The 27526-nt window shown below is 37.0% G+C and overlaps 2 protein-coding genes across 3 annotated transcripts in view; one reads left to right on the top strand and one right to left on the bottom strand.

The window, feature by feature from the left end:
- Window positions 1-27526, top strand: part of LOC110845062 (autophagy-related protein 16-1) — a 76603-nt gene that overhangs the window by 4868 nt on the left and 44209 nt on the right. The gene's annotated exons all lie outside the window — the stretch shown is intronic.
- LOC110845063 overlaps window positions 116-27526 on the bottom strand; it is a 37668-nt gene continuing 10257 nt past the window's right edge. Inside the window, exons 2-14 of the mRNA XM_022091423.2 lie at window positions 21507-21844; window positions 21387-21428; window positions 13143-13237; window positions 12954-13072; window positions 6026-6148; window positions 5660-5761; window positions 5230-5346; window positions 5028-5161; window positions 4844-4924; window positions 4687-4724; window positions 4398-4616; window positions 4087-4320; window positions 116-3958 (exon numbers count right to left, since the gene is read on the bottom strand). Of these exons, the coding sequence (XP_021947115.1) occupies window positions 3278-3958; window positions 4087-4320; window positions 4398-4616; window positions 4687-4724; window positions 4844-4924; window positions 5028-5161; window positions 5230-5346; window positions 5660-5761; window positions 6026-6148; window positions 12954-13072; window positions 13143-13237; window positions 21387-21428; window positions 21507-21843 (2322 nt within the window). The 5' untranslated portion in view covers window position 21844 and the 3' untranslated portion in view covers window positions 116-3277. The remainder of the gene's footprint in view (window positions 3959-4086; window positions 4321-4397; window positions 4617-4686; window positions 4725-4843; window positions 4925-5027; window positions 5162-5229; window positions 5347-5659; window positions 5762-6025; window positions 6149-12953; window positions 13073-13142; window positions 13238-21386; window positions 21429-21506; window positions 21845-27526) is intronic.

The raw sequence follows: 27526 nt of genomic DNA, 5'->3' as shown, positions 1-27526 counted from the left end.
CGTCCAAAACATTTACATATGCATCATGATTGCGTGAAAATTGTTAAACTCTTACTTGTTGTGTGTGTGTTAATAAATTGTCACATGTCAAATGAAACTAGTAAAAGTTGGCGTATTATATTTTACTAAAATGTTATTTATTTACTTACCACTACATAATACAAGAAGTACAAAACATACAAGCTAAATACGAGTTATCGTCATTTAAAACTAGTCGGTAGGTAGTTATATCTTACAGTCAGTATTTATAATTCATAAACAAAATGGCCATTCGTTGAAGAAATATCAGTTAGTCAGTTAATTACTTAAGTTTCTTCCATTTCACAAATACATATACAAAACAAAATCGAATTTAAATACACGGCCATAGATATTGCACGGAGCTAATTTTTTTGAAAAACACAAACTCAACGCAACAAGAACACTGCAACTTCACGGGAAAGGAATTTCTCTCGAATTGATTTTTATTTAGTTTTTTTTTTCTTTCATCTCAATTCCGACATGAATCGTGCCATCTCCCATCATGTAATTTTGATCTGCTTCCACAAAAAGTTAAATACCCAGTGGCAACAGCGTATATGTATGTAGAGTCAAATAAGCAAAGACGTCGGGTACATACATTCATATGTATCTTATTGTGGTTGGTAGCGTCGTTCGTATCGTACGCACTTTTTCTAGCATCGCACCAAAAAGATTGTGCGTTGTCGTCCTCGAGAGATTGCGAAGAAGAAGGAGAAGAAGATGAGACTAAATTAAATAAAAAATTCACTTATCTTCGCTACAAACCGACGTTCAATGACAATCATTGTGTGGTATAATAGAGTATGAAATTCTACAGTACTGTTCTTCTCCTGATGTTTTATTCTTATCCCGTTCCCTTCTTCTTCTTCTTTTCAATCTCCTTCCTTCTATGGTGTCAGTGTTTTTAACTGATTTACAGCAAAAAAAGTTATGAAACGGATAGGAATTGCGTGAGTGTAGTGTTATGTTGTATGTATATGTGTGTTGTGTGCCCTTTCTTTTCTTCTTATTATTCTGCTTGATTCAGAAAGCAATGAAAGTTGGATCATCATTATATTATTATTATTACTCTTCTGCGGATGGATGTCGATGACACTTCCGCTACAATCAAATAATGTGAGTGAGTGAGGTGACGAAGATGAGTGTGTGAGGTGAGTGAAGGTGGTACATAAGTGAATATGTAGCACAAAAACAAAAATTTATGTAGCCGCTGTATCACATTCCCAGCACTTCACAACCACATTTACATATTACATTATTATGTAATAATGATCACCTCAACTCGAATGCACAATAACATATAACATAAACATTGCAAGTTTTGTCGAAAAGATCCGTTTAATAAGCCGCTCGCCACCGACGACGACGACGCGATGAAGACAATGATTTGATGAATTATTCCTATCAAATTTTTTTTGCTAATATGTAATGATTTTCGACAGATTGAAATTGTGGTTTCTTTTAGTGGTTTCCTTTCCCGTGATGTTTGAGCTGAGTGCGTCAATGTCTGAATATTCAAATTATAAAGGAGGAAGATAAACCAGCGGATTGTGTTAATGTTATGAATTCATTTATGTACTAGTTAAAAAAACTGAGGGATATGAATTCGCTGATATATGTACGTCATCTAATAATGCAGTTTTGTGTTTTAGCCGGTAACAGCCAAGAGTGTGTAGTACATAGTGCGTATGTATGTATGTAATTAATGTCTTTTCCCAAACCCTATTAGCTGTTAGTTACATACTTTATTGCTTAGCTAGCGGTTAGTTTATATAGTAAATAATAATTATCATTGCTCTTCTCCTCATCGTCATATTTAAAAAAGCACCAAGCTTAATCTTATACACACCTTTCCATCATGTCTTAACTAATAATACTCATAAATAATAACAATATTCTCCATTCCATATATTGCTATCACCCATAATAAATAAAATAATAATAAATACTTAGCACTAGTTTAATAAATAAATCCCAACAAATAATAGGTCAGAGGTAAAAAATCTCTAAATACTACTAAAAGTATGATAAATAATAGACGTATGTATAACATTACTAAATAAATACCCACAACCGTCAACACATACGAACTAATTAACTAATATGTATGAGATTCAAGCTTTATCCACTAACAACAACTCGTACAAATATTTGATTTGAAATTGTTGTTATCAACATCTTCACAATTTTGAAAAGTATACCCCATTGTGCGTCTGAATGACTTACAACAACTTGTCAATCTAAAAATATTAAATACGAGCAGCATTACATTACAAAGAAGCTAAATGTTCTGCTACAGTATTTATGACGATGAATGACCATTTATTTAAAGTATAATGATTAGTCATAATCAGTTGAGAGTCTTCTTATGAGACTATATTTTACTTATGTATGTATCCTAATATTACTACTTTTTCTCAACTTTTACGCCTTTTTTCCACCCTCCAACTAATCCTATAATGTTACGTTACTACGTTCATTTTTGTATGTATATGGAGTTTACATGAATAAGCACTTGAATGAGTCGTTCCAGTTTACGGTTGTTCTGAATTGTTGAGAATGTTACATAATATTGTTTTCGTAAATACTGTCATGTAGATTTAGAGTCAGTCAAGTACTCTTCAAGTTGAGTAGATTGAATTGGCGTTTATATTTTGTCCGAAAGTAGGCAGAGTCATGCTGCTTCTATTTTTTTTTCTCTTGAACGAATACACGTTGACAGTAGTCCTATTATCACATCTTCTTTCATAGAAAGCACTCATAATAACAATAATGTATCGTCACTTTTCCATTGGCTGACCACTCACTACATATTTTTCATCAGGGGGGATTTACTTTTTTTTCAGAAACATAATCAGGTACAAATGAGATTTTTTTATGTGGGGCAAATTTTCAAGGGAATGAGACTTTAATTCCCTTGTCTTCTTGAGAACGTTAAAAGCAGCGGTGGTAGGATGATGTAATTCTCTCAGGTACGAATGAATAGATGTATTGATTGACCAGTGACAACAATTAGCTGAATTAGCACCAATGCTTCCTTAGAAGGCCGTGACGAGAAGAATGTACTGATGAATCATTAATGAGTTTTTTTTCACCTGCTCTCTCTTACTTCTGTATGGATATACTAACGTTTGTGGTATAATCAATGGTCTATGCGCGAGTCTTTCAGTGTAGAATAATATTGTTTGTACAGTACAGTAGTTAATTAAGTATCTATGTATAGTAATTGAGTGTTAAGTTATTATAGCGCTTTTAGTTAGTATCTCTTAACGAATATGGTCTGTTGAGGTGGTCGGGATCCTTGTTGTGGCAACAATTTGCTACTGCTATCCTTCCTTCGAAGAAACAGCATAGCTCCGATGATAAGCATGGCAATTTGAATACCTACAACAACAGCTCCAGCCCCCAAGACGGTGGACAAATTGATACAGCTCGTGGGACGGCTGGTGCTTTCACTCTTTCTCTCCTCGTAAGGTCGGCGGTCAGAAGAGGAGGAGGAGGAAGCTTCATCGTCATCGTCATCATCCTCAAAATTGTTGATCCTTGAGTTTTTCTCGTTATCTCGGAAGTTGGAGTTTGCAGAGGAAGAGTCAGGTGAAAGTTTACGGTCGCGTTTCTTGTCGGGTCCAAATCGGTCAGAAATGTGGATGGATCGAACCAACAGCATTTCTTCTTGGGGCAAAACCTCATTTTTGTCCGTGCTCAGGTCACGTCGGGTTCGGTGCATGTGGCTGTAAACGAAAGAAGTGGCTCCGGAATATCTGTGGGGTTCACCAAGTTGGTTGGAGGATGGCTCTTCTCCAGTGGAGTTGAGCATCCTGCGCTTCCTTCTTCCGAGAGAGGGGACTTCTTGGAGGAGGCCGGTACCGTCTTGGACGGGGCAGATGACCGGTTGGCAATGTGGCAGACAGGGGGTAACTAAAGCTCGGAATTGGACCTATAAAAAGTATAATTCTTTCTGACTAACTGGTTACTGCTGGTATGTCGTTATGCCGTAACCGTAATGGAGAGACTGATGTAGAGATGAAGGAAGGAGTTTTTTTAATTCAATAGTAAAAATCTTACAATTTCTGAAGTTGGGAACTTGAAAGCATCAAAGTGAGCTACGAGTGCTTTTTGATCATCCGAAGCCCGATTTAGAGCACCCATAATTCGCTGATCTGTGGGGCAACCTTCACCATCGAGAAGCATGATTTCTGATCCGTCAACTCCGTCCATTGCGACAAGTTCTCGTACAAAGATATCGTATGGGCTGTTGGGGTCCACAATTTCGAAACGAAGGGACAACGGGTCTCCGACCTAATGTTTTGTAGATTCGTATGAGAAAAGAACGGTTCATATGTGAAAGATGGCAAATATAGCTACACAATTATTACCTGAGCTGCTCCAGTAGATTCTCCACGTCGATCTGTTACTCGCATGGCCACATTCGGTGAGTCTACAATGCTTTCTTGAGTAATGGAATTCTTCAAGTCTCCAACCACGCCGAGGTCAACTTCATTTGACACGGATTTGTTCGTGAGGTCATATTGGCAGGCGACGGAAAGTCCCATGTCGGAAGCAGTAACGATTTGATCGTGATGTTGCAAGATCACCTAAATTATTATTAAGTTTTCCATTTTGCTCTTAAAAAATCTAAATGAAAAAAAAACACAATTAACTAACCTCAGTGGAATACCGACCCATGGACTCTCGTCGGACACCTGAAAAATTTAAATAGATTGTTTTAAATATGCTAAACAGAAAGTGATTGCATTTTTGGTCTGACTTGTATGTGATGATTAATCGTGCCATAAATAGCTTAATATAGTGATTCACTTACCACAGTCCAAATCAGTGTAAGCCAATTTCAATTTAAATTCCAGAGAGTTGTCCACATCCACGGCACAGCTATTAGGTGCACCTGGTCAAGATAGGATATATATCATGTTAACTCTTAATTATACCTGATATGTACATAGAGACAGTCTTTATGTAAGATGAATATAATATATGTGCACATTTACCTTTGGCGTAAAGTTTTCCTTGGAAGATCTTTGACGTTCTCACGGTGGCAATCATGTCTCCAGCTCGGCAGTCCACACTGACATTGTAACAGGCAGCAAGTTCCTTTGTGGATGCTCCAGGGACGACAAGGAAGCTGATGAAGAGAATTAAATAAATAAATAAATAATAATTATTAGACATTTTAAACATCTTTTCTCTTACGGGTCTCGGATTTGCGTCAAGGTTAAAGAGTTGTGGTGGCTCAATCTGCATACTTGTGCACCCGTAGCATTGTAGTCGTAAGACTGACAGCGGAATGCCGTATTCAGGCAAAGATTTCTAAAATTAAGCGATTATAATTTTAAAATGTAATAATCGCACGCATTAACACATTTCAAGCCTATGTAAATATGTAAGTATGCACACGCAATAACATGCTATTTAGCAATATCTATATGTACATCCATGTGTCATACGTGGACACTAAATTAGTCCGGCTTTTTGGTTAATTAGCCATGCTTTGTTGATTATAAAGTGTTATGCCTGTCAATCACCTCCTTCTTACCGAAAGCGTGAATGGATTTTAACACTGTACTTGTGTGCACACTCTTATCTCGATTTCCAATTGTTAGTTATTGTATTATGTACTTACTGGCATTCAGATTCTGATGAGACTTCTTGATACACGGCGTCCACAGTCTTCAGAATCTTGCCATCAAGATTTTTAAAGTCGCAGAGCTTGGTTGGATCCATCCTGAGGGGGGTTAAATACAGTTAAATTAAGTGCTCCTTGTGTTGTGCCACACTCCCTCGTCGCCAGGGGGTGTGGTCGGGGCAAAATGAGATTTTTACAAAAATAGAATCTACAGATAAAACATTGAAATTGAGTGTTCCCGCGATGTCGTGGGAGTATAAGTGAATCAATTATTAAGTGCGGCGTCGACATGTTTTGTCGACATCATGTCGAAAAATGGCGAGAACGCTTAATGAAGATTTCTTTGTTTTATTATATACTTACACACAGTTCGATTCCATGTAATCAGTTCCATTTTCCACCTCCAACGCATTCATGGTTCCCATCGACATTCGGTCCATATCGGTCAAGACGCAGTCTCCAGTAGCTTTGTTGAACATTGAGGATCTGTTATAGAAAGAAAGACAAAAAATGAAATCGGGCGCAACTTACATAACACGAAAGAAAAACTAAATATGCGGCATTCTTGTCATTTAATAATGCATTTCCAATCATACAGTTCCCCTCATTCTTAGATAATCTTGTTTGCATTGTTGTCCGTGTCCTCTGTCTGGCTAGCCAAGCAACCATATAAAGAAGGTGTTCATCCGAACTTTGATTGTTTGTGAATGATTTGCCATTCTTCACTCAGCACTGCACGCGATGAGTAAATGCGTGTATCTATGATGTAAAATGAACTGTTCGATCTTCCTGTCTGGGGTATGCATGGTTTTATTAGTTATGTAGCCGAGTAGTGCTCATCTTGTCGGATTAAATTAAAATTACAGGTGCACCCTTCCTTCCTTCTTGTAAGTAAACTATCAAATTATTTGCCCATCAGTAACATCTTATTTGCACTGCTACGACTAAATATGTATATCTATGCCAGGATGATAATGGTATTCATCCCCTGAAATTAGAATTTCCATCTCACTACCAACCAACACCACCAGTACGGATACTACTAGTGCTGTGGTTCCTTCGTAAAATGAGGTGTCAATGGCCCTCTTTCATGGACGGAATTGGAATTGGATATGCTCCTGCTTTACTACCGTTTTAAATTCGACATGAAATACTCCATCTCATCAATCCACCTTGAGAGTTGGGCACTTGTTTAAGATTAGATTCACTGATTCACAGTCGTTTATTTTCGGATTTTTTCCACACTTTTATTTCCGTTTCTTCAACCTCACTCAACTTTCATATTTATTCCTCCTGACATGGTCAAGAAGGTAAGAACAAGTGTGTACTGTCTGTGCATGCGAATTGTCAGTCAGTCACTAATACTACACACATTCTACTGCAACAACTGTCTGTGGTTTGGCCAATAATGGTGTGAATTACTGGTGAAATATGGACAACTGACGTTTTTATTGAAAGAAAGTCAAATGTTTGCTTTTACACTTGGGTGCATAAGGTTGAATAAGACTTCAGTTAGGTCAATATTTGCATATGTAGTAGTACATACAGAACAATGGGAATAGTTAATTTCTCCGTTAATAAATTATTATTTGGAAGTTGAAAGGGAAAAACGGGAAAGTTTTTATTTCTGTATTTGCATGAAATTAGTTTGTAGGGATTGTCTGTGGCCATGTGCATGACTGGTGGTGGTCTTGTCGGATAGCTGTCATATTCAATTGTTAAATTATTGATTGCGTACTTCCAACATAAATCATGAACCACCACCCGGACACGGAAGTACGTATATTAAAAAGGATGATTTCTCTGGGAAAAACAATTTTAATTTTCCTAAATCCTTTGACATTTTGAAGAAGAAAACAAATTCTATCATAACAACAACACCTCTTGAAATCGTCCATGTTTACTTGCTTATGAATTCATCTGTTGACCGCAATATGAATAAGGAGTCGAAACTTAAATTACTTTTACAATGAACAATAGACAAATGAGGAATGCCGGCCATGGGGTCTAAATATATTTATGTTTGTGCTATATGCATAAGTACAACACATATTTTCACCATCAAGTCGTCCTCGTCGCATTAATGATGGGATATGAGTAATAACAATTTCATTAGTGTTAAAATACAGTTTGTATTTATCAGTGTGATGGACAAAAGAATAATAGTTTGGATCATCTAACGGTTAGATTGGTATCAAATGGGTTGAAAAATGAACATCACGAATTTGTCAAAGTTTGAAAAGTACGAAAGAAATGAAGTTGAAATTTTGAAAGGGCAGGCGTGATTGTCGTTTACCAATATCTCACGAAATGTCGATTCCACATTATGTGATTCAATTCAGGTATTGAATTCAATTTAGCCCAGGTGGTTCAAATCCGCGATTTATTCCATTACACGCTGCCTCACATTTGGATCAGTAGGGTTATTTAATCCGTAACATTGAAGTTAGCAGGCCTAATAGAAAATTCAACCGTTTCATCGTTTCGGTGGTACGTATATGTCTGTCGTCGGACCTTGTTATCATATCGTGCAATAGCAATTTGGAAGAAGTTCCAAGAAGGAGGTACGTCTCTTGATTGACACAATTGTTAGTGAACACAGACTAAAAGTGTCAACCACTGCCATTTAAACATTACACGGATGATTCGGTTTGTCACAATGTATCGGGAAAATTTCAATCGCTTCTTCCCTTTTACGGGTGTCCATTTACATTAATACATATGCAGTAAATATGTATCCGTATTATGTTTGTGCTGCATTTCCCAGTCACAATAAACAATTTATGGATACATACATATGTACGAAATTTAATGCAATTAATCTCTTTAATTCATACATACGTTGCAGTTGGTGAAAAGAGGTGGGTCAGGTGATTTCTAGTTTCTCCTGTCAGACCTGAAGTGTATTTTTTATTGTTGTAGAACTAATATAACGACATGATAAACATTTTAAATACCAATTTTATCTCAGTTGTATCACAAATATTTGATACTCCTTGTAAATACAAGCGAAGAGAGATGAGCCTACAATGCAGATGAGTTTAGCTGATTACTGTATTCTTACAAGACGACGACGACTTACTTAAACCACCAAATCTGATGGTAAAACTGGTCGGTTGTCCACTCTTTTAAATGCAACATAACTCATCTATTCAAACTCCCTGTTTGCACATTATTACCCTCTTTGTATCCTGGTCCATTGTGTAGGGCTGAATTGTTGGCTCGACTTTTAGGTTGACTATTCCTGATGATGATGAGTTGTCGACTTGCCACGATTAAACTCTACATGACACCAGTTTAGTTTGCCTGCTAATGAAGTGGTAACTGTCTTGGTGAAACATAATAATTTGCTTCGTTCCCACAACTAGATGCGTGTATTCCATACACGTAGTATTGCCTAATCTATGCACATACGTGTCAATCTAAAATTTGACCAAATGTAGTTCAGTAAAGAAATAAATAGTAATCATTCATCTAAAATTTTGAGCACAAAGTTTGCTTCCGATTTCTCACACGACAGTTTTGCAAAGAAAGCTGGGGGAATTACCCATTTAAGGAATTTAATCACGTTTTGCTTGGCTTTATTGACCCTAAGGAACTAACTGTTTCGGATGCAGGAATAATGAATGTATGGAAGAATTCTAGCTTTCATGCTCCAATACGCAGACAACATTGCATTGCTGCAGTTCACATGGTATGCAGATTTTACTTAATCATTATCGCCGTAACAGCTAACGTGAGGATGATAGTTTAATTGAGTCAACCAACTAGTAGAATGTTTGTTTCGGCCATGTACAAGACCCAAGTTTTGCACTGTCATCCGTGTTGTGGACGAAATAATTTTATAAGAACGGCCAACAGAGGAAACCAGGTTGATTTGGCCACGGTACGTACAAAGTTCCAAGAACAACTTTGAATTAGGAAGAGATGGATATTTAAATTGCATTGTGCCAGGCAGCATCCTTTCTTGTGTGTGTGCTGATTTTGACTTTTGTTTCAATTCAGTATTCCGTAAGTAAGTACGTTATTGCCTGTAAGTAAATGACCCGATGGCGAGTTGATCATCAAGAAACTAGTTGAACGTACAGGATTATTTGTGAGATAAGTGTGATCTCTAATGAATAAGTTTAATGAGTTTACAACAATTCGACCAACAAACAGTTCTATGTATGTATATTGCTAAACCAAAACCGCAATAAATTCCTTGGCTTGGACACAACTTTTAGCAAAATAATCTTGCAAAACCATCCTCTAGGGTTAAATTTACAAGTTGCTCGCTCTCCTCTAATTTTTATTCTGTACGAGTCATGTTTTTTACAAAATTTAAATTGACTCCATTTTAGCATTGCTAGATACACACATATCTACGTCGCCCGGAAAAGTCAAGGTGAAAATCCTGTTGGTCAGAGGTTGCCAGCGATGGTAGAAAAGATAAGAAGCCTGCAGGATAAACTATACCAAAGGGTGTATTCAAAAGGTGTATCCTACACCGAGTTTAATTTATAGGGTGCGGACAATCTGGATTTCTTACGAGTGAGTAATATAAATGTAACAAACAATACGCATGCCACTCTCGAAAGTTGAGTTGGAAATGAAAAAAGTTTTCTAAATGAGCATGTTCCTCTGTGTTCCTTCTTCTTCCTTCTGGCTATTTTAATGCAACAACAATGCATATTAAAATGGGAAATAACTAAGCTCTGAACTCTTATAACTTTTAATGAGTCTGATGTGTCTACAAGTATGCTTTCATTATTATCTATTCCTCCCTTTATTAGGTTGATCTTGTACCTAATGGAACCCATTATGTTCAACATTTATTTAGCAAGTGTGTGTAACGTGTATGCATATATATCATAAGGGTAGTAGGCATCATGCACATCATTATTTTTCTACCGGTTGACGTCCATGCCATACATGTCTCTTATATAAAAAAGAACTGCAGTCAGTCAGCCAGGGAACGGTTAATAAATATTATAACTCTCTCAAGACAGGCAGTCGTCACTTGTCGTTTTTAAGAATGATGCGCACATATCATATCATTTCAACGGTTCGGGACACAGCCTTGCATTCTTTCGTATGATGGCAGAAGAAGTGGGGATATGAATGATTCGAATGCCAAAAAAATGATGGATGGACGAATAATGGACAATAACATATTTACATATGGCTCCTGCTTGATAGTACATAAACTGCATTTTACTGCATAATAAAAATACTTGTCTAATTGGTGTTATTTGATGATCAAGATGATGACGAGAATGTAAATTGAATGGCTTTTATTTAATCTTGGTCCGGTCTTCTAAGCAACTCAATCGTCTGCACAGTAAATATTTGCAGATGCATAAATCTTATCCGTCAACACATGCAAAATCAGAGGAAAACTCAGAGTTGACATAGCATTGAGTGAGAGAGATTCCATCTCATTATCGTATTTAGGGCTTCCCACAAGACGGGACAAGACAAGATTATACGTCTTGTCTCGTCTTGTTACAATCTGCGGGACGAAATATCAAGACAAGACGGGACGATAAGCTGTCCCGTCATGTCTTGCCCGTCCCGTGCAAGACGGGATGACACGGGACGCATATGTTTTAAAAGGGTTGAATTTAAATCCATTCACAAAATTTAAGTTCGCTTCAGGATCCATGATACAAATTGTTTGTACTAATTACAGAATAATTTAACCAAGGTTTCGACTGCTAAAAATCACATTACACAGGGGAGAGGGAAAAATACCTGTTTTGGTTTGATCGGAAACTGCTTGTTTGGAAATTTATGTTCTCAAGACTTGACTTCATGTTCGTAGTGTACACAAAATTCTAACTTCTAAATTCTATTTCATGATAACGGATTAGATAAAGCTATCCGAAAAATATTCGATGATTCGTTTCGATCGAATTTCCATTTTAAGGGAGTTACAATTTCACTCAAGTTATATTTTACTGAACAATTACACCGTTGTGCTAAGTTTTAAATTAAATTTTAATGAATTCTGAGACAAAATTATCATATTTAAATTGTCACAAGACGTCCCGTCTTGCCGAGACAAGACGGGACAAGACGTTGTTTGTCCCGTCCCGTGTCCCGTCTTGCTTGCCAAAACGCGGGACGTAAATTTCCGTCTTGTCCCGTCTTGTTATCCCGTCTTGTCAAGACAAGACAAGACTGTCCCGTCTTGTGGGAAGCCCTAATCGTATTTTTACGTCGAATTTAACTTTACAGTTTAAAAACCGGTACTTGTAACATTTTATATAAAACTCTCTCATAATTATATGGATCACATTATTTGACACAGGTTGTAGAGCGTGTACATACAATTCTGCTCAAACTAACCACAAGAATCGCACGAATTATGGGATTGTTTTCACTCGGTTTCGATACCTGAAGAATAATGTAACTGTTAATTTTACACACTTGACAAAATTTCTATTCAGAAAATTCTTTTAAAAAACGCATTTCGACACATTGAACTTTGAAATGGAAATTATGTGGCTGTTCTCGTAGCACATTTACTTACTTCTTTTATTATATTATTGAGAATGAATTGCACGATAAGAGGAGAAAGAAAAGAAGACGGTGAAAATTATAGGATAATGATCACGGTATAAATTTCCGTACGTGCACTGAAAGTGCAAAAAAGTTGGTAACCATTATGTATATTGAGCTCATTTTCGATTGTCCTAACTAGAAGATATCTTGTCCTTGACCATCATTATGATTTTAGTTCCATTAATTTGCAACTCTTTTCTCAGGCTCCATTTTTCTCCTAGTAAAGTATAAAATGCCACATCTCACAAAGATGGTCCACACTCTACTCTACTGGCCTAGAAGTTTGCTAATTATGAGAAATTCATGCATTCTGCGTGATATCCAATCCATTGCAGCATGCACTTTTTTTACGAGGGTGCAGCAACTTGAAGGGCCTGGGAATTAAAGTAGTAACCTCATGATTTCTCCGGTTATTTAGTGCTGTTGTATCACCAGAGTCATATGTGGGCTAATGATGAAAGATGTGACATGGTTGTGTTTGATTAATGTGTTCAATGAGTTTGTTTGGTGGGTCTGAAAGAATTCAAAAGCTTTTCAGACTTTTGCCTTATGCTCATCATTTATTCCTTCCAATTAGAGGACCCCGACGTGCAAGTGAAAAATGCTCCCGTAATAAAAGGATGCAATATATGCACGACATACACAGTAAATTCATGCGAGTTGAGCCAGGTAACAATGCCAATCAATGATTCTTCCGAGGAGTTAAATAGAATTGCACAAACTCATTAGTCGTGTTCCTCACCTGCAGACAAAGTCGCGTTCCGAAAGGCAAAGTTCCATGCATGAAGTTCGGCTCCCAGTCTTCCTCTGCTTCTTTGCAAGGCTGGCCATATTCTTGGATTTGAGTTTGAAATCCGGAACCTATTTGTTTATAAATAGAATTAAAATGAGAACATTTATATAATCATCATGAATTATCTAGGATACTTACCCGTTCATAATCCCAAGCCCGGTCACAATGTCCGCTCAGACAGACTTTTTGCGCATACAGGGTAAACACTGGGAATTGGCTAGAACTCAATGCTCCTAGAAAAAAATGAAAGAAAAATTGGTATTGACTTGACACACAATTCAATTAGCTCAGAGGATGGACAACCTTAAAAAATTACACCCCCATTGTGCACCTTTTGACAAATTTTGCTTATGTATTCATAAAAAATTGAGACTTTTTGTTTTCCTACTTTTTATTTATTTTATTCAAATCATCATACTTTTCCCCAAAGCAGCAAGGAAGAAGCAACAAGCCATGCAAACACAGCAGCAGCATCTTTGACGTGACTTTCATTGACAAGAAGATTCTTGGTTGGTTTAGTGGTGGTGGTACTATTATCTATGCATTTATGTAGAGGCACCACTGCCTGCCACGAAGTCGCATTCAGATGCCAAGCTCAGAACCAGGTGGTCACCTAACCCGATTCGGCATAAAAAATCCAATTACTGTATGGAAAGAAATAAAGGGACACTTTATTTAAAGCTGTTTACCTGGCTGCGGTTGGTGATTGTGCAAGGTGCAGTCACTCAGTTTGCTACCACTGACTATGCCTTTTGTATAACAAGTTTGTTGCATTCAGGGGAATAAAATAGTGAAACAATTGCTCGTAATCTAGGTTTCGTTTAGTTGGAGAGAGAGAGAGAGATGAAAAATAAGTACGTTTATAGAAATGGATAGCTTTTTTAGTTTGCCTACTACACCACCATGTAAAACAGGGGACGAAACTCAATTCATTCATGGTGGCCCGGTTTACAACATGTTAGGTTAAATAAAATGAAAATTGAATTTAAGTGCAAATCCACTAATAATGTGGCATGCCGTCATCATCATCCTGCAACCAAATTCGTTTCATGTCTGTCTGTCGTGATGATGTATTGTTGTTGTTGTTGGACGTGGACTTGCTATTTTGGTGCATTTGCGATTTACTACATAAACATTAGGCATACAACAATTCAGAGATGCATTCTAGTCTAGCTGGACGGAGGGTGAAAAAATGCACCAATGTTAATTCTTCACTAGACCATTTCTCGCCTTGCTTTTTGATACGATTATGAATGCTGCTGTGCCGTCGTCCCGTGAATTAATTTGCCGTGAATTGATTATTATTATTTTTTGTATGTTTGACACACATTTTTTTTCCTGTGACGTTATTATTGTCTGATCCGAATTTTAAATCATGTCATTTCCATTTATGCATGTATGCAAAGTATGTACGATGAAAGAGCTTTCTTTTTACACGTGTTTAAAACAGGTTCCATTTTTATTGAATTTAACTTGTAATTTATGGGTGGCACGTATGAATGGAAAAGTGTCCACCCCATTTTGAACGGGATACAATGAAAGTGCAGCAGTATGTCCTTTGGCTAATAATATAATAACGCTGAATCTGGGCCAATAAACATAATATTAATTTCCTTTTATAATATGGCAATATTATCATTATTTAGTTCTCATCAAGACATGATGATTGCCGTGGATAAAGCCAAACCAGAAAATGGGTAATCGCGTATGGTGCCTACGTAGTATGGCACGATGTAGAAAAATAAGTAGGTCTATTTTTGGTCTGTGCCCATGCGGCTGTGACATTGTAAATTGTTTTATGGCAAAACTCTAGATTCGATAGATGGTCCTTCTATGTATCTGGTGACGTATTTATCTAACCTAAACAACCACCACCCGCGCCTCCATAGATTAATGCGGTATAATGGATGCAAAAAGTGCATCTGCAATCTACTTAATGATGGCAAAAGCAACTAAATTGTCGAGCCTTTTAGAAAACAATATATCAACACGGTCGTGTATCTAAATAAATAGGTATGTAGGTGTACATTACTATTTGAGAGATCAGATTTCTACCGATTTTGACTAAATCATGGTAAACTAGATGAAGTTGCGACTAAATAAACAGGTAGTTGTATGAGTGCTTCATCTTCTTCTACTATTTACTAATAGGTCCTGATTGCCAAGATGACGAGATGATGAGCAGTAAATAGATAGGTATGCACGAAATAAGTAGATTTCTCTGGTAATGGAGTCGAAACTGTCGCTTGAAACTAAGTTCTTACGTTTGGCTAAGAATGGAATTAAGTAAGTTGTTGAAGAAAGACTAGTGCCACATTAGTTAACAAAGAAAGTAGTTAGCTGACAGTGACAGAGGGTCATGGCTCAACATGAGATTTCTGTCTCGTTTTTGGCTCTCTCTCGTAAATTGATCCTTTGAATCCGATCCGATTGTGTGTCTCAAGTATGCAGACTTGTTATGCGATGGCGCATTTGTATCCATATATCTATACGTATAGGAATTTGTAACTTGGTTGCTCAGGATTATATAACATTGTTTGAATCGTGTCCTGATTTTAAAACTTTAGAAGGGTGACTGACGGTGTGTGCGAATTTTTCTAGTTTGTAGAGTAAATAGGGTATCGCGAATTTTAAGATGTGGGAATACTCAGTAAACGCTGTAATGAATTGTCTCAAATTCTCATGTTTTGAAAACCAGAAAAAATTGATGAATGCAGTTTAAGACACGCATAAATTGGGGGTTGCATATCAATCACATTTTTCATTCAGTTGAGTGGATCCTAAAATATGTACTCTTTTGAACGTATTATGATTAGGTTGTTAACTTATAACTGAACAACAAGGTGGATACAAATATTGTCATCCTGTCTATCGAAAACAAGATGGTAATAATGTTGTCTGATTATTATGGATCAAGTTTCATTTATCTAGCATTTCCTTTAAGCTTCCTTTTTATAATCTGCATTCAAATTTTTTTCCTGCGGTTTTGCAAAAGTTGGTTGGTTTTCTGGTGATATTGATGTCAGGTAAATTTTTCAAGGTTCTCCTACTACTTACATATTTAGCTCTGATTTCCAAATTTATTCCTTGCCAAGAAGCATTATAATTAATCTATGTACATAAATTACTCATAAATATGAAATTATTATTGGAACGGATCAGGGGATCGCTATCTATCGTACCGATTATATAATACTTGTTTACCTACATAGATTAGATTACCGTATTTTTAAAAAAATTTCCTTGATTTACATTCGAAATTAATTCAATTAACAATTACAACAATACGGTGTTTTAGTAATAATCGTTACTTCATCGCGCAGGAAATGTCATACCGAACCATCAATGCAATGCATGAGCAAAAAGTGGCAGGCGTGTATGAAACTAGGAATTTTACCGTTAAGTTGATTGTTTATTATTTGCTGGGAATAAAATACTTTTCTTGGGAGGACAAAGTTATCAATTAAACTTGATAAGCTGCCTGCCCGGTCTCATTTGCGAGAGGAGATAATAATGGCCGGAAGTTGGTGCTCACTCGTACCAATATATTTATTATATGGTGGTAATCTCTTCCTAATTTCTGATATACCTAATTTTTCATTGGTTTTAAGTCCATAGTTGGTTTTGCCAGCGGATTATTGCCCATCGCTCCGAGGTCGGAGGTTAGATAATAATGAGTGTGGTAATATGTCCGTTCGTTGCGTTACTAAAGGAGGTGAATCACATATTTATTATGTATGATACCTACTTAGGACTAGATTCTCAAGTGCTGTTATTCATCCTGATAGTTTTTATCACAATTTGATATTTCACAGGGAAAAAACTAGCAAAATAGTTGAATCGATAATAAAAACGAGTTTTTGGGCAATTCTTCTTTCCCCAAACCACGGATGGATTCCATCCACCTAATTCTGGCCTAAATGATATAAAGTTTGATTGAACTTTAAACTATATATCATATCGACACAGTTTTCTTCCCTTGTTATTACCACCCAAAAACACAGAGAATTATTACACTCGGCATTGAACTTCAATGAACTTGAGAGATTTCGTAATGATCCGAGTGTCAATGGCAATTGGACAGAAAACACGTTGCTTCTCATCACTGATTGTTATGATAGAAGAAATCCATTCAACATGTATTTCGTAGGTGGCATTAAAAAATGGATTCATTCATAAAGTACGCGTAATTGAATAGCCAGGCAAGATGCATCCTTACAACTAGTTCCCATATTGTTGATGATGATGAGAACTTGTCAGAGACTGACTGACTAGAGCCGTCATTCCTTCGTGGTAAATATGTACGTGTGATACTTATGTATTAAAAAATCACCAAAACGCCAAAAGTAAATGAACATGCAAGGCAATCCAGATCCGATGGACCATACGTACGTACATTCATATTTCTAACTCTCGCAATAAAATTTTGACGTGCACATCTCTAAGCTCCCACTAAAAAGAGGGGGAGGAGGTTCTGTCCTCTTCCATCATTTTTATTATTATGGTCCGCATAGACACACACGTGTAAAAAAGTGGCTCTTCTTCTTGCTCTGGCTAATTGGCTGTATAGGTCTCAGTATTAACGGGATTTGTCTTGTATGTATGTATGCTGCAAAGGAAATAGGAAATGGACGGGGGCATGTAATTGTGATTGTAATGAGCAATAGCAGTGTGTAGGCATGAAAAAGGTGAAGCAGTGCAGTGCTAAAGCCGGATTTTTTGCAGTTACTTTATCATATTCAGATGTAATACATGTATGATGCAAAATGCATTGTGTAATAATAACACGGTCTTCAATACTGGTTCAGGAATGGGGAAAAATGAGTAGAAAAAAGCTTATTACGATGGTAAATGATTTTGTTGATGATATTAAAAGAATGGGAGGCTTGTTTATACGTACATTGAAGCTCATGCCCTGATATAATATCTTGTTGATTTTTAATTATCCAAACTCATCTCTTTCTTCACTCCTGTTAAGACTCGAGCTTCGCCCAACCTTGAAATTTGTCTGATTTAAAATGCACACTGTGGAATTAAGTGAGACCCGAAGCTGCTACCTATTCAGCAAAAGTTTAAAATAAGAGGATGGGATGTTTGGAGGAGGTGTGGAAAACTTACGCTCCTTTATTTTTCATCCATAATTTATTACCCACTCACACTACTACTGACTGACGATGCACATCTCGAAATTTACGAGTATGTTCAATTCTCTCTTATGGCATTACAGACAGTCTGGCTACACCTAAGATAACGAAGAAGAAGATGGATAAATGATGTAAATTTTTTTTATAATTACTATTTACCCAGCGAGCAAGTACTCAATTAACGTTCTAATTTACCGTGGAATTGCTACTCTCATTTTAATACGGGTACAATGCAGTATAACCATTTAGTAATAATGATATACATAACTTGAAATAATATTATGCATGCATGCCATCGTTTCACAGCTTAATTAACTTGTAACAAGTAAATAAATTCCTAACTTGATCAGATTGTCTAATTGTTGTAAGACAAATAATCCGTTACTTATCGCAATGTCGCCAATTGATGCAGGTGACGCGTGATAGACAACTGAGGTGGCAATTAATGGTGTTGCTGCTGACTTGACTTTCCAACGACGTGCTTCTTCTCCTTATTTGTGAAGAAGGAATAGCGTGTATGTTGTAGTACGAGACGACGATATTGTTTTCTGTCTAAGCGCATTGTTTGCCTTACATCATGTCCCTAACTCAGGGGGTCCCTTATCACCGTGCTCAATTATTCATCTAAAAGATCATGATCATGGACTACTGGCACGACGGCTGCAGCATCTTAGTCGTGCCTTTAGATCAGTATGCAATTCAAATTCAGCATGTTTAGTAGCTCTGACTGACTTCTTGTAGGTAGTGGTTCAAGTATGTACATAACAAATTGACGGACGCGTCCGTTTGTTAACTTGCAAGTCAAAGCTGCATGATTTATTTGCCACGAGCGGCAGACGGACCGACAGGAGGATTCGCTCGCGCAGGCAGTGTTTGACTGCTGTCAGAAGAAATGTCTTAATATGTTGATACTGAAGAAGATTAAGTAATTGTTGCAACTTCACTTGAGCTAACAACAATCCACTTTGATGATCAATTGGCTTTGACGTTGACCGATTGTCGATAGCACCTTCACTGAATTTAAGAGTTTGTTTGTTTGTGTTATCGTGCATCCTGCTAGCTCTTTGTGAGGGTCAGAATCACGAACGAGGCATTTATCATTTACTAGGATTTGGTGTCGGTAACATGTTTAGCGTTGTTGAGCAATACAATGATCATTGGGTGGGATAGGATTGAGCTGAAGTGTCGCATTTGTTTAGCACAAAATGTGTAAATTCCTTCGGTAATGAGCTGTCCAATGTTTACACTGTTCGTTATTGTTGTCCTATTCCTTCCTTCCAATTATTCAGTTGAGACAATATTTCACAAGCTTCTTCATGACGTGAGGAGTTCATCCCTGATTATGCAGCTCTGTTTTTCGTGTTTAAAGTTTGACAATGGGAATGAGGATGATTCCTTGTCATGCATACTCTTAACCTACATAACTAACTTCCTCTCCCAGAAAGAAACCCAGCAGACTGTCTTCTTCTACCCCACCGGTGACGACGGTGAGGATAATGTATTACTTTCGTACAATGAAAAGTGATTAGTAGGGGGGAAATTCTGATAAGTCTAAAACCACATATTTGAATATTTTGTGATGGTAAATCTCAGATTTTTTTAAAAGAAAACTAGCCTAATTACGTAATGTTGAGCCAACAACCTAATAACGGAGACATGCACTCGAGTAATTTCATGATGTGGCTGCTTAAAGAGTTAAAAGTCGTGTCCTCCTAGGCCAAGACGATTTAAACGAGTGTTACAAGGCAGCCTAGCTCATCAGATCCGTGGTGTTGTGGTGTAATACTCATGTACTTACACGTAATGCTGCAGTAATAATGGAATTAAAATATCTGCTATGCCCCTCTTCTTGATGAAGAAGCTTTTGGAAACCGCAAAACAAAAGGAGCCCAAAGCATAACTAACCTTTAATTTTAATTCTCCCATGAAATGGCGAAAGAAGAAAACAATGATAGATTAGGTGTGCAGCATAGAGCAGGATTAACACAATTTTCACTGCTCTAATATGTACTAACCGGCATCAGTAGGATTGACTTTTTAGTTAGGTCACAAATTCTTGGGATAAGTGACCCATATAAATAAATACTTGTAGGAAACTGTATGACCATGCCACACATTCGATGAGGTAATGGAATGTACAACAATAATGAGTGTGCTACCTATCAAAGCTACGTGAACATTGTTATGATTTTGTTATGATTGGGTATTGTTATGATTACGATTCCCGTAAATATTTGAAAATATAACTCATACCATTCGCCCGTGTGAGTAATTATATAATTTTAATCGTAATAAAACGGAATATCAAGTGGCGTGTGTGTGTGTATACTTTGGAACTTTGCACACGTTGGTTGGTCGGTTGGTTGGTTTCCCCAATTAATTACGCACTCTTATAAAAAGTGACTAAATTGGTTGAACGGTGAAAAATTTGTTATTAGGGATAAGCAGATGAAGGAAACTGGTAGAAAAACTAACACGAGACCAAACTTTGCGCAATTTATCTTCTAATTAGAAGCAAAAGAGCTCCCATCTCAACGTAGGAATTTTCTCCCCTTTGCAAATCGAATCCAATCAAAACTGAAATATGTTTGTTGCTGTGTAAAAGGTTGAAGTGTGAACTATCTTTTACGGGCAATTTAACAAGTTAAAGAGGAGAAGGCTCTCTCTTAAAAGTAAAAAGTTTTTTGTCTGATACGCAAAATGCGTGTAAAATAATTTAAAGAGGCCGATGCTTTTGAATTTGTTTTACACAACGGAACTGATGATTAAACGGGAAATTGAGTATATTTAATCAAATGCATTCCTTTGTTTAGAATCTCAAATAAATCTCTTTGACGCGTTTAAAAATATCCAAGATGTTGACACTGCACGTGATCACATACTTCAACGTAGAATGCGATGATAACCAATAAATCCTTTGCGGTAGGAGAAAATGAGAATTTTATTGTTATCTGTGTGTATGCAGCTAAAAACAAAGAAGCAAAAAAAACATACTAAAGCAAGAAGATGATGATGATGCTGATGATGATTCTCATCTCTTAAGCATAACAGTATTTGCCAATTTCATTTTTTGTATTGACAGACATGCTTCACTCCGTCTTGTTCACACTTGCTTTGTTGTGAGAAAGTGAACATGTAACATCATTCTCTCCTCTCGAGTGAAATGTCATTTTACGTAATCCCTAGGTTGTCCTTTTCCAAGCAAATATTGTTATTTAGGATAAAGATTAGAAAGTACCTGGTCGATGATCTGAATCCGCGGAGAACAAGACGCACAGACCTGTTGAACATGATAATAAGTTAGTTTAAGACGGAAATAGTTCGTTTTAGCGACTTATTTATCCGTTTTGTTGCTTGCCGGTTTCGTAATTTGCGGCCCTGCACGATGAGTTCAATCGACATGCCTCCAAACAATCAGCCAACATGAGGGTTCCAGGTTGGGAGTCGAGCAGGTCAGCCGGGGACGAGAAGACGAATCCTGTCACCAACTCGAACCCGGTGTGTTCCGCGTTACAGTCAAATCTGGGGACTGGGGGTTGTCCGGCTTGAAGTTGTTGTCTCAGCGTCAGTCCCAGCAAAGGTCTTAGACCTCCGCCGCCGGACAAGGCAGAGGGTCTCTGCCCGCTGGTGAGGGTGGAAGTAAAGCTTAGGCACGCCAAGCTGACGAATCCCCACGATAATATCGTTAATCTCATTCTGTAAAAAGAAGAAGAAATGCCAACAATCAGACAACAATGCAACACACAGTGCAATGATATTTTATTTATAATGAGAATAGTCATGCCATCCTCCTGCCGAGTTTTTCCTTGTATGTAATGTGTGAATGCAGTTGTTTTTTGTGTATTTTCGGATTTTCTAAGGTTCAAGCTATATACATTTAGTAGACTAGTTGCATTATTATGGAACGGGAAAGTATAGCAACACGATGCACTCATTAGATTTGGACTGATAAAATTCATGAGCAACTCTCACAAAGATGGATGATGGCTCTTGATCATATCACGATTACTTAATGCACTTGTTGTATCATACACTTAAAAAATATTCATAAAACTGCATTTTCATTCCGACTCTGATTGCATGGAGGTGTTTTTTTAGGTGGGTGCAGTGTTGTTGTGTGCTATGCTACCTTTAATTTAATCGTTTCATTAACCCTCTTATGTTGACTCTGCACAATTTAAGTGAAACCGTTCGACGTGAGGATTGAAAAAAGAGAGCTTCATTCCATCTCTTCCCCTGTTGACAATCATGCCCAACAACCAGGCAAAGTTAGGTTATTATTATGATGGGAGAACTGAATTTATTTAGCAGCCAGCACCACCAGGAGGTTATTATAAGCCGTACTTTTTATAAATTTAAGCCTATATATCATTGTATCCTCATCTAATCCTCATATTCATGTGAATCCAGTCTATTTTGGAAGGAGAGAAGAATTGGATTGGATTATTACACGAATCATGTTATCAGATTTAAGGAGGGGAAAATGCTCTTGCTTGACTTGACGGTTATCATCCTCTTTCCTGCATTATTATTATGGTTTTGTTGCAAGGGAGTAAGTTTAGGCAGCCATAGAACCGACGCAATTAACAAGGTTTCTCAAAAATCTTGGGAGATCGTGATCACCAGCTTTCACAATAATTTATCTACTTGCCTGCGACTATGTATATCCGCCCATAACTTTAGTTCAAGTTAATAGAATTTTTTGTGCTCAGGAGGATCAGCAAATGACGACGAAGCAAATTACAACAAAGTAGTGTCGACGGACTTGACTCTTTTCCCTGACATTGATGTTGTCCCGTAACGTGGGTGTTCACTCGTGAGTGATCATTGTTCTTGCACCTAGGCTCGTATTATTATTATTATTTTTATTATTACGATGCGATGTCTACGTAATAATTGAATCGACTACTTCTCGTAAAATTTTACTACCTTCCTCAAAAAGAGAGAGAGAGGGTGTACTTTTACTATTTGCTACATCATATACATAATTGTGATGCTATAATATATGGAGTATACGTATGTAGAGAGAGTCGGTGAATTTAAATTGTTAGTTACATATGATAGTGAGTGTGACTGGCCAAATTAATAGCCACTTATTACCATAACCATTACGCAATTTGGGCAGTCTTTTGGGTAAGCTTTTAGTAAGACGTGAACGGGAAACGGTAGTGAAGCTTATTCATATTATTACAATGTATGCTTCAAATTGGAATTTGCTAATTCATGATTTCAATGACTATCAGTCTTATACATAATTCGGGACTCGAGACTTGAGAAAATAAGAACATATTTATAAGCCGATTCGAGCCAGCAGCAGGAGAGGAACGCATGCATTTAATTGACCATTACTTTCCTGTACAATTATTTTTTAGCAGAGGAGAGAGAGAAAAATTCGGCAAATGGTTGTGAGGAAGTGACGGGTGAATTAGCAGCCTAGGTTCTGTTTTTCGTGTTGGGTAAGCCTCACTCACTTTGACCCAGGATGATATGTACAAGAAATTGTATAGTTGGACAATAATTAGGATGCAATGCACTTGGAGTCATGATTGAAAAATAATAGTGATCATGAATGAATGAAGTGTCACCTGCACAGTGTAACATTGTAATGGTATAGTCCTAGTACGTACATAGTATCGCAGCACATCTGTAATTGTTCAGTACTTATACTGGTTTGGGAATACTTGTACCTCCGTAATGTACATATTGTGTAACATCGTCGTTGAGTACCGTTTGGTGTTTGGTGGTAGAGTTGGCTGAATTCTAGTATTGCATTGTTGTACTATTTCATTATGTGTATGTACATACATACTTGCTATCTTTCCAAGCCGTGACCAAGTATGGTAAATCACGACATGTAAAAAAACCTGGAATGGTCATGGTTAAATTTAAAATTAGCTTATTGAGCTAAGGTGAGATTTTCACGATATCCACACGGAATCCCGGTGCATTTCTTAGCCGTTTTACGTATAGAATCGGAGCGAAGAATGTGCATCTATGTATGTAAATCAGTAACTGGGTTCATGGGAGTGGAGACGTGCATGACGCCAATTATTGGTAACGAGTGAACTATGTTACTCTTTTCGCTTCACTACTTGTCTTATTTGCCCCGGCATCCGGCTAACACATAAACGTAAAGGCCGTGGTGTTACACTAATTATAAAACTTTTTATATTGATAAAATTCGCAAGGAATGTCACATTCGATCAGACCAGCGAATTAGATAAAGCGGAATAAACACAAGAAGAGAGATGCCGACAGGTAAAGAATTCAAGGTACTTTCGTATGCGACATATTCCTCCACATATTCTACATGTTTCATCATTTCATCGTTACAAATTGTGTTTTAACGCGACAAGAGAAATAATCCCGAGAGACAGTTTGAGATCAAAACAAGAAAGACGGCTTATACATAAATATCTTGTGTAGAGAGCTTAAGGTAACGTGTTCGAAATGAGTGTGCAAAACTTCATCTCATTTTCTAAGAATGTATCTATGTACTCGTCTGGCTGGCGTACACCTTTTCAATGAACTTTTATAATTACAAGTGATCTTGATCGTGAGGTTCAGTTCTTCATGAACACCGTGTCATGCAAGGGTGTGAATGAGAGTTAAAATTGAGATGCACACACAATGAGGTGGAATGTGAGATTATTTTTTCCTAATAACTATAAGCCTGTCCTTCACTGTACCTGCATGTTCATGTGCACATTATGGCAAAATAACTACATATTATGCACTGTTGCATTCGTATTAGTAAACGGATTTTAAATTGTGTCGTCGTCGCAAGTAATATGTGTGAGGTGATTGAAAAGTCGAAATTCCATTTTCCCATCCAAACCAAACCACAGCGAAAAGTTATGTATTGGGATTTCCTTGATACTTTTGACTTTTTAACATTGCAGCTGTACCTTAAATTACTCTCGGCCAATTCCATCTTGATTTGCAATTCCGTACAGTAAAGTCCGTGACTCATTTTATACTTATCGCGTATCTCATCACAAATTTGCTTCTCACAAATTACATAAAATGATACTTTTTTTGCCTGTGTGCTGTCATATTTTGAAAATGATAACTTTTTTTCGCTTTTTCTTATCTGGAACACTCATCTTGTATTCCAGACTTCAATAATATAAATAATGTTATTCTCACGAATGTTTGAGATTGACAGTGATTTAGATTTATAAGGTTTCTGACTCGTCTCAATTACAATTTCTTGCTCCAAGTGGGAGTAAAAATTGTAATTTTGTGTATGCATGTAAAAATGTATGAACAACGTACAGTTGTGAATTGGAGGGCAATAACGCTTTCTCCGACAATTTTAATTACAATTTTTGATTCTGCATTAAATCGAAACAAAGGACGAGAACCTTTCAATGTAATTGAATGTATCAGTTGAAAAATTATTTCCAATTGATTTCCTATGAATTGAATGAGACCAAAATGATTTTCTTATGACTGCTACGCAACTTATTATTTGTGGGGGAATGATTGATGTAAATGCTTATCACTTCTCATCATCGTCATCAACACCACCACATTAATATGGCTTCAATATTTTTTCACCATCGATCGAGGCATTAATCCTCCGGATAGGATGTGGTGGTACCCAGTGGCATTATTATTCATCGGGTCATACTAAACGTGTTTTGTGGTTGCTTAAAAACTAATATACATGAAAACTAGCGGTTATGCACCGTAATTTGATATTAAAGCCTTCAATAGATGTTGGCTGAGATGTGGCTAATTGTGATGTGATTGTAATTGCTTGCTTGTAAAAACTGTCGATGTTTTTGATGATGTGATGCGCGTTGAAATGGTTGAATAATGTAATGAATGACTTTTCTCTCGGCGTACCTATCAACCCTTCTTCCCTCATATAAAATTCTTCCTGGCGTATTCTCACACTTCCAATTTTCTTCTGTGATGATGAGATGCATTGGTCCGATCCGATTCTTTGATTATTATCAAGTTTTACATGCTCCTGCTATGCATACCTCCTCCTCTGCGGGCTTATACTTATTTATTGTGTGGCTCTTCTTATAAATGCAGATATAAGAAGTTATCATGGTTGGCTGGTTGGTTAGTTGGCTCCACCAGTTTCATTATTGATTGTGTTGTTGTGGTGTGCGTGAATCAACATGAAAGAACCGAATAAAAATAGAGATCGAGCGGATGATGGTTTCCCATTCTTCTCATTCTACGCTCAATTTTTGATTACGTTAATCTCGCGTTATTTGTTTTGTCAGGTATGTATTAATTCCCAGAGGCGAGAAAGAAAATCTGGAGTGGGAGACTTTTTTTATGGTATCAAAGGAGGGATGCCCATTTCTCGATAAGTTATAGTTTTGCATGAAGTAATGATAATCTTCTCTTTACTAAATTATACGTATTAATACTTCTAAACATGGCGGTTTTGAGGAAAGATGTGGTTGGCTTTGAATAGTTGCATTGTTTTTTGTCTTATCATTATGTATCCATTTTGTGGATCAAGGTTTGACTCAGTTTTTCTAAAAAGAATCCTGTTCTTGACTGCAGCAATATGGGAATTGCATGGGAATGATTTCAATAGACAAAGTGAGTACTGAGAGAAAAACGATACGCCTGATTTCATGTGTGAATACAGATATAACGGAACCGGAAGCTTGTCCTTTTACCTTTCCAATGATGTGGAGGGATTAAGGGTGAGTCTAAAAGTGTATGTGTTTGTTGTGCGGAATAAAATTTCACTTGGCAAAAAACGGAAAAGTACAGGTACAGTTACCGTAAATATAGTATGCAAGAATTGGTAATCTCCTCTCTCTCGTATATACAACAAGTGCATAGTACGTGTGAGGAAATTGATTTTATTTCGAGCTAAAAAATCAAGATCACGGGAACAGATATGTAAAATGCCAAGGTTGAGGCGAAGATTTGCCAAAAGTTGACTCTCTTTTATCCGATCGATGATTGAACGAGTAACGCCTTTTGTCTTCGTTTTTACCGACACTTCATTAACTAGAAAAAGTGTGAACCACCTCCACATCTTGGGCACCAAAGGACGTACATACGTTTTTTTTATGTAAAGTTGCTCCTTGGATAGTTGCAATTTGAACCAAAGAGGTGAAGTTCATGATCAATAGGTACACATGTATGCACACTCAGGTGATTTATTTAATCGACTCGGTGCTTTACAACTATTTATTACCAACTACTTCAAACCAAAGCTTCTTCGTTACGTTCCTCGTGGACTCTTGTTTAAAAAAATGTAAAGTCAATTTGCTGCTACCGTTTTGTAAATACAAATAGTTTCCCCACTGCCCTGCTACATTCTGTTCGGTTTGGTCTCGGTTGTTACAATTTTGTATTTTATTTGCAATTTTTTTTCTCTCCACAATGTTT

Source organism: Folsomia candida, unplaced genomic scaffold (genome assembly GCF_002217175.1).
Source record: "Folsomia candida strain VU population unplaced genomic scaffold, ASM221717v1 Fcan01_Sc002, whole genome shotgun sequence".
Lineage (NCBI taxonomy): Eukaryota > Metazoa > Arthropoda > Collembola > Entomobryomorpha > Isotomidae > Folsomia > Folsomia candida.
This window is presented reverse-complemented; position numbering and strand designations above follow the sequence as displayed.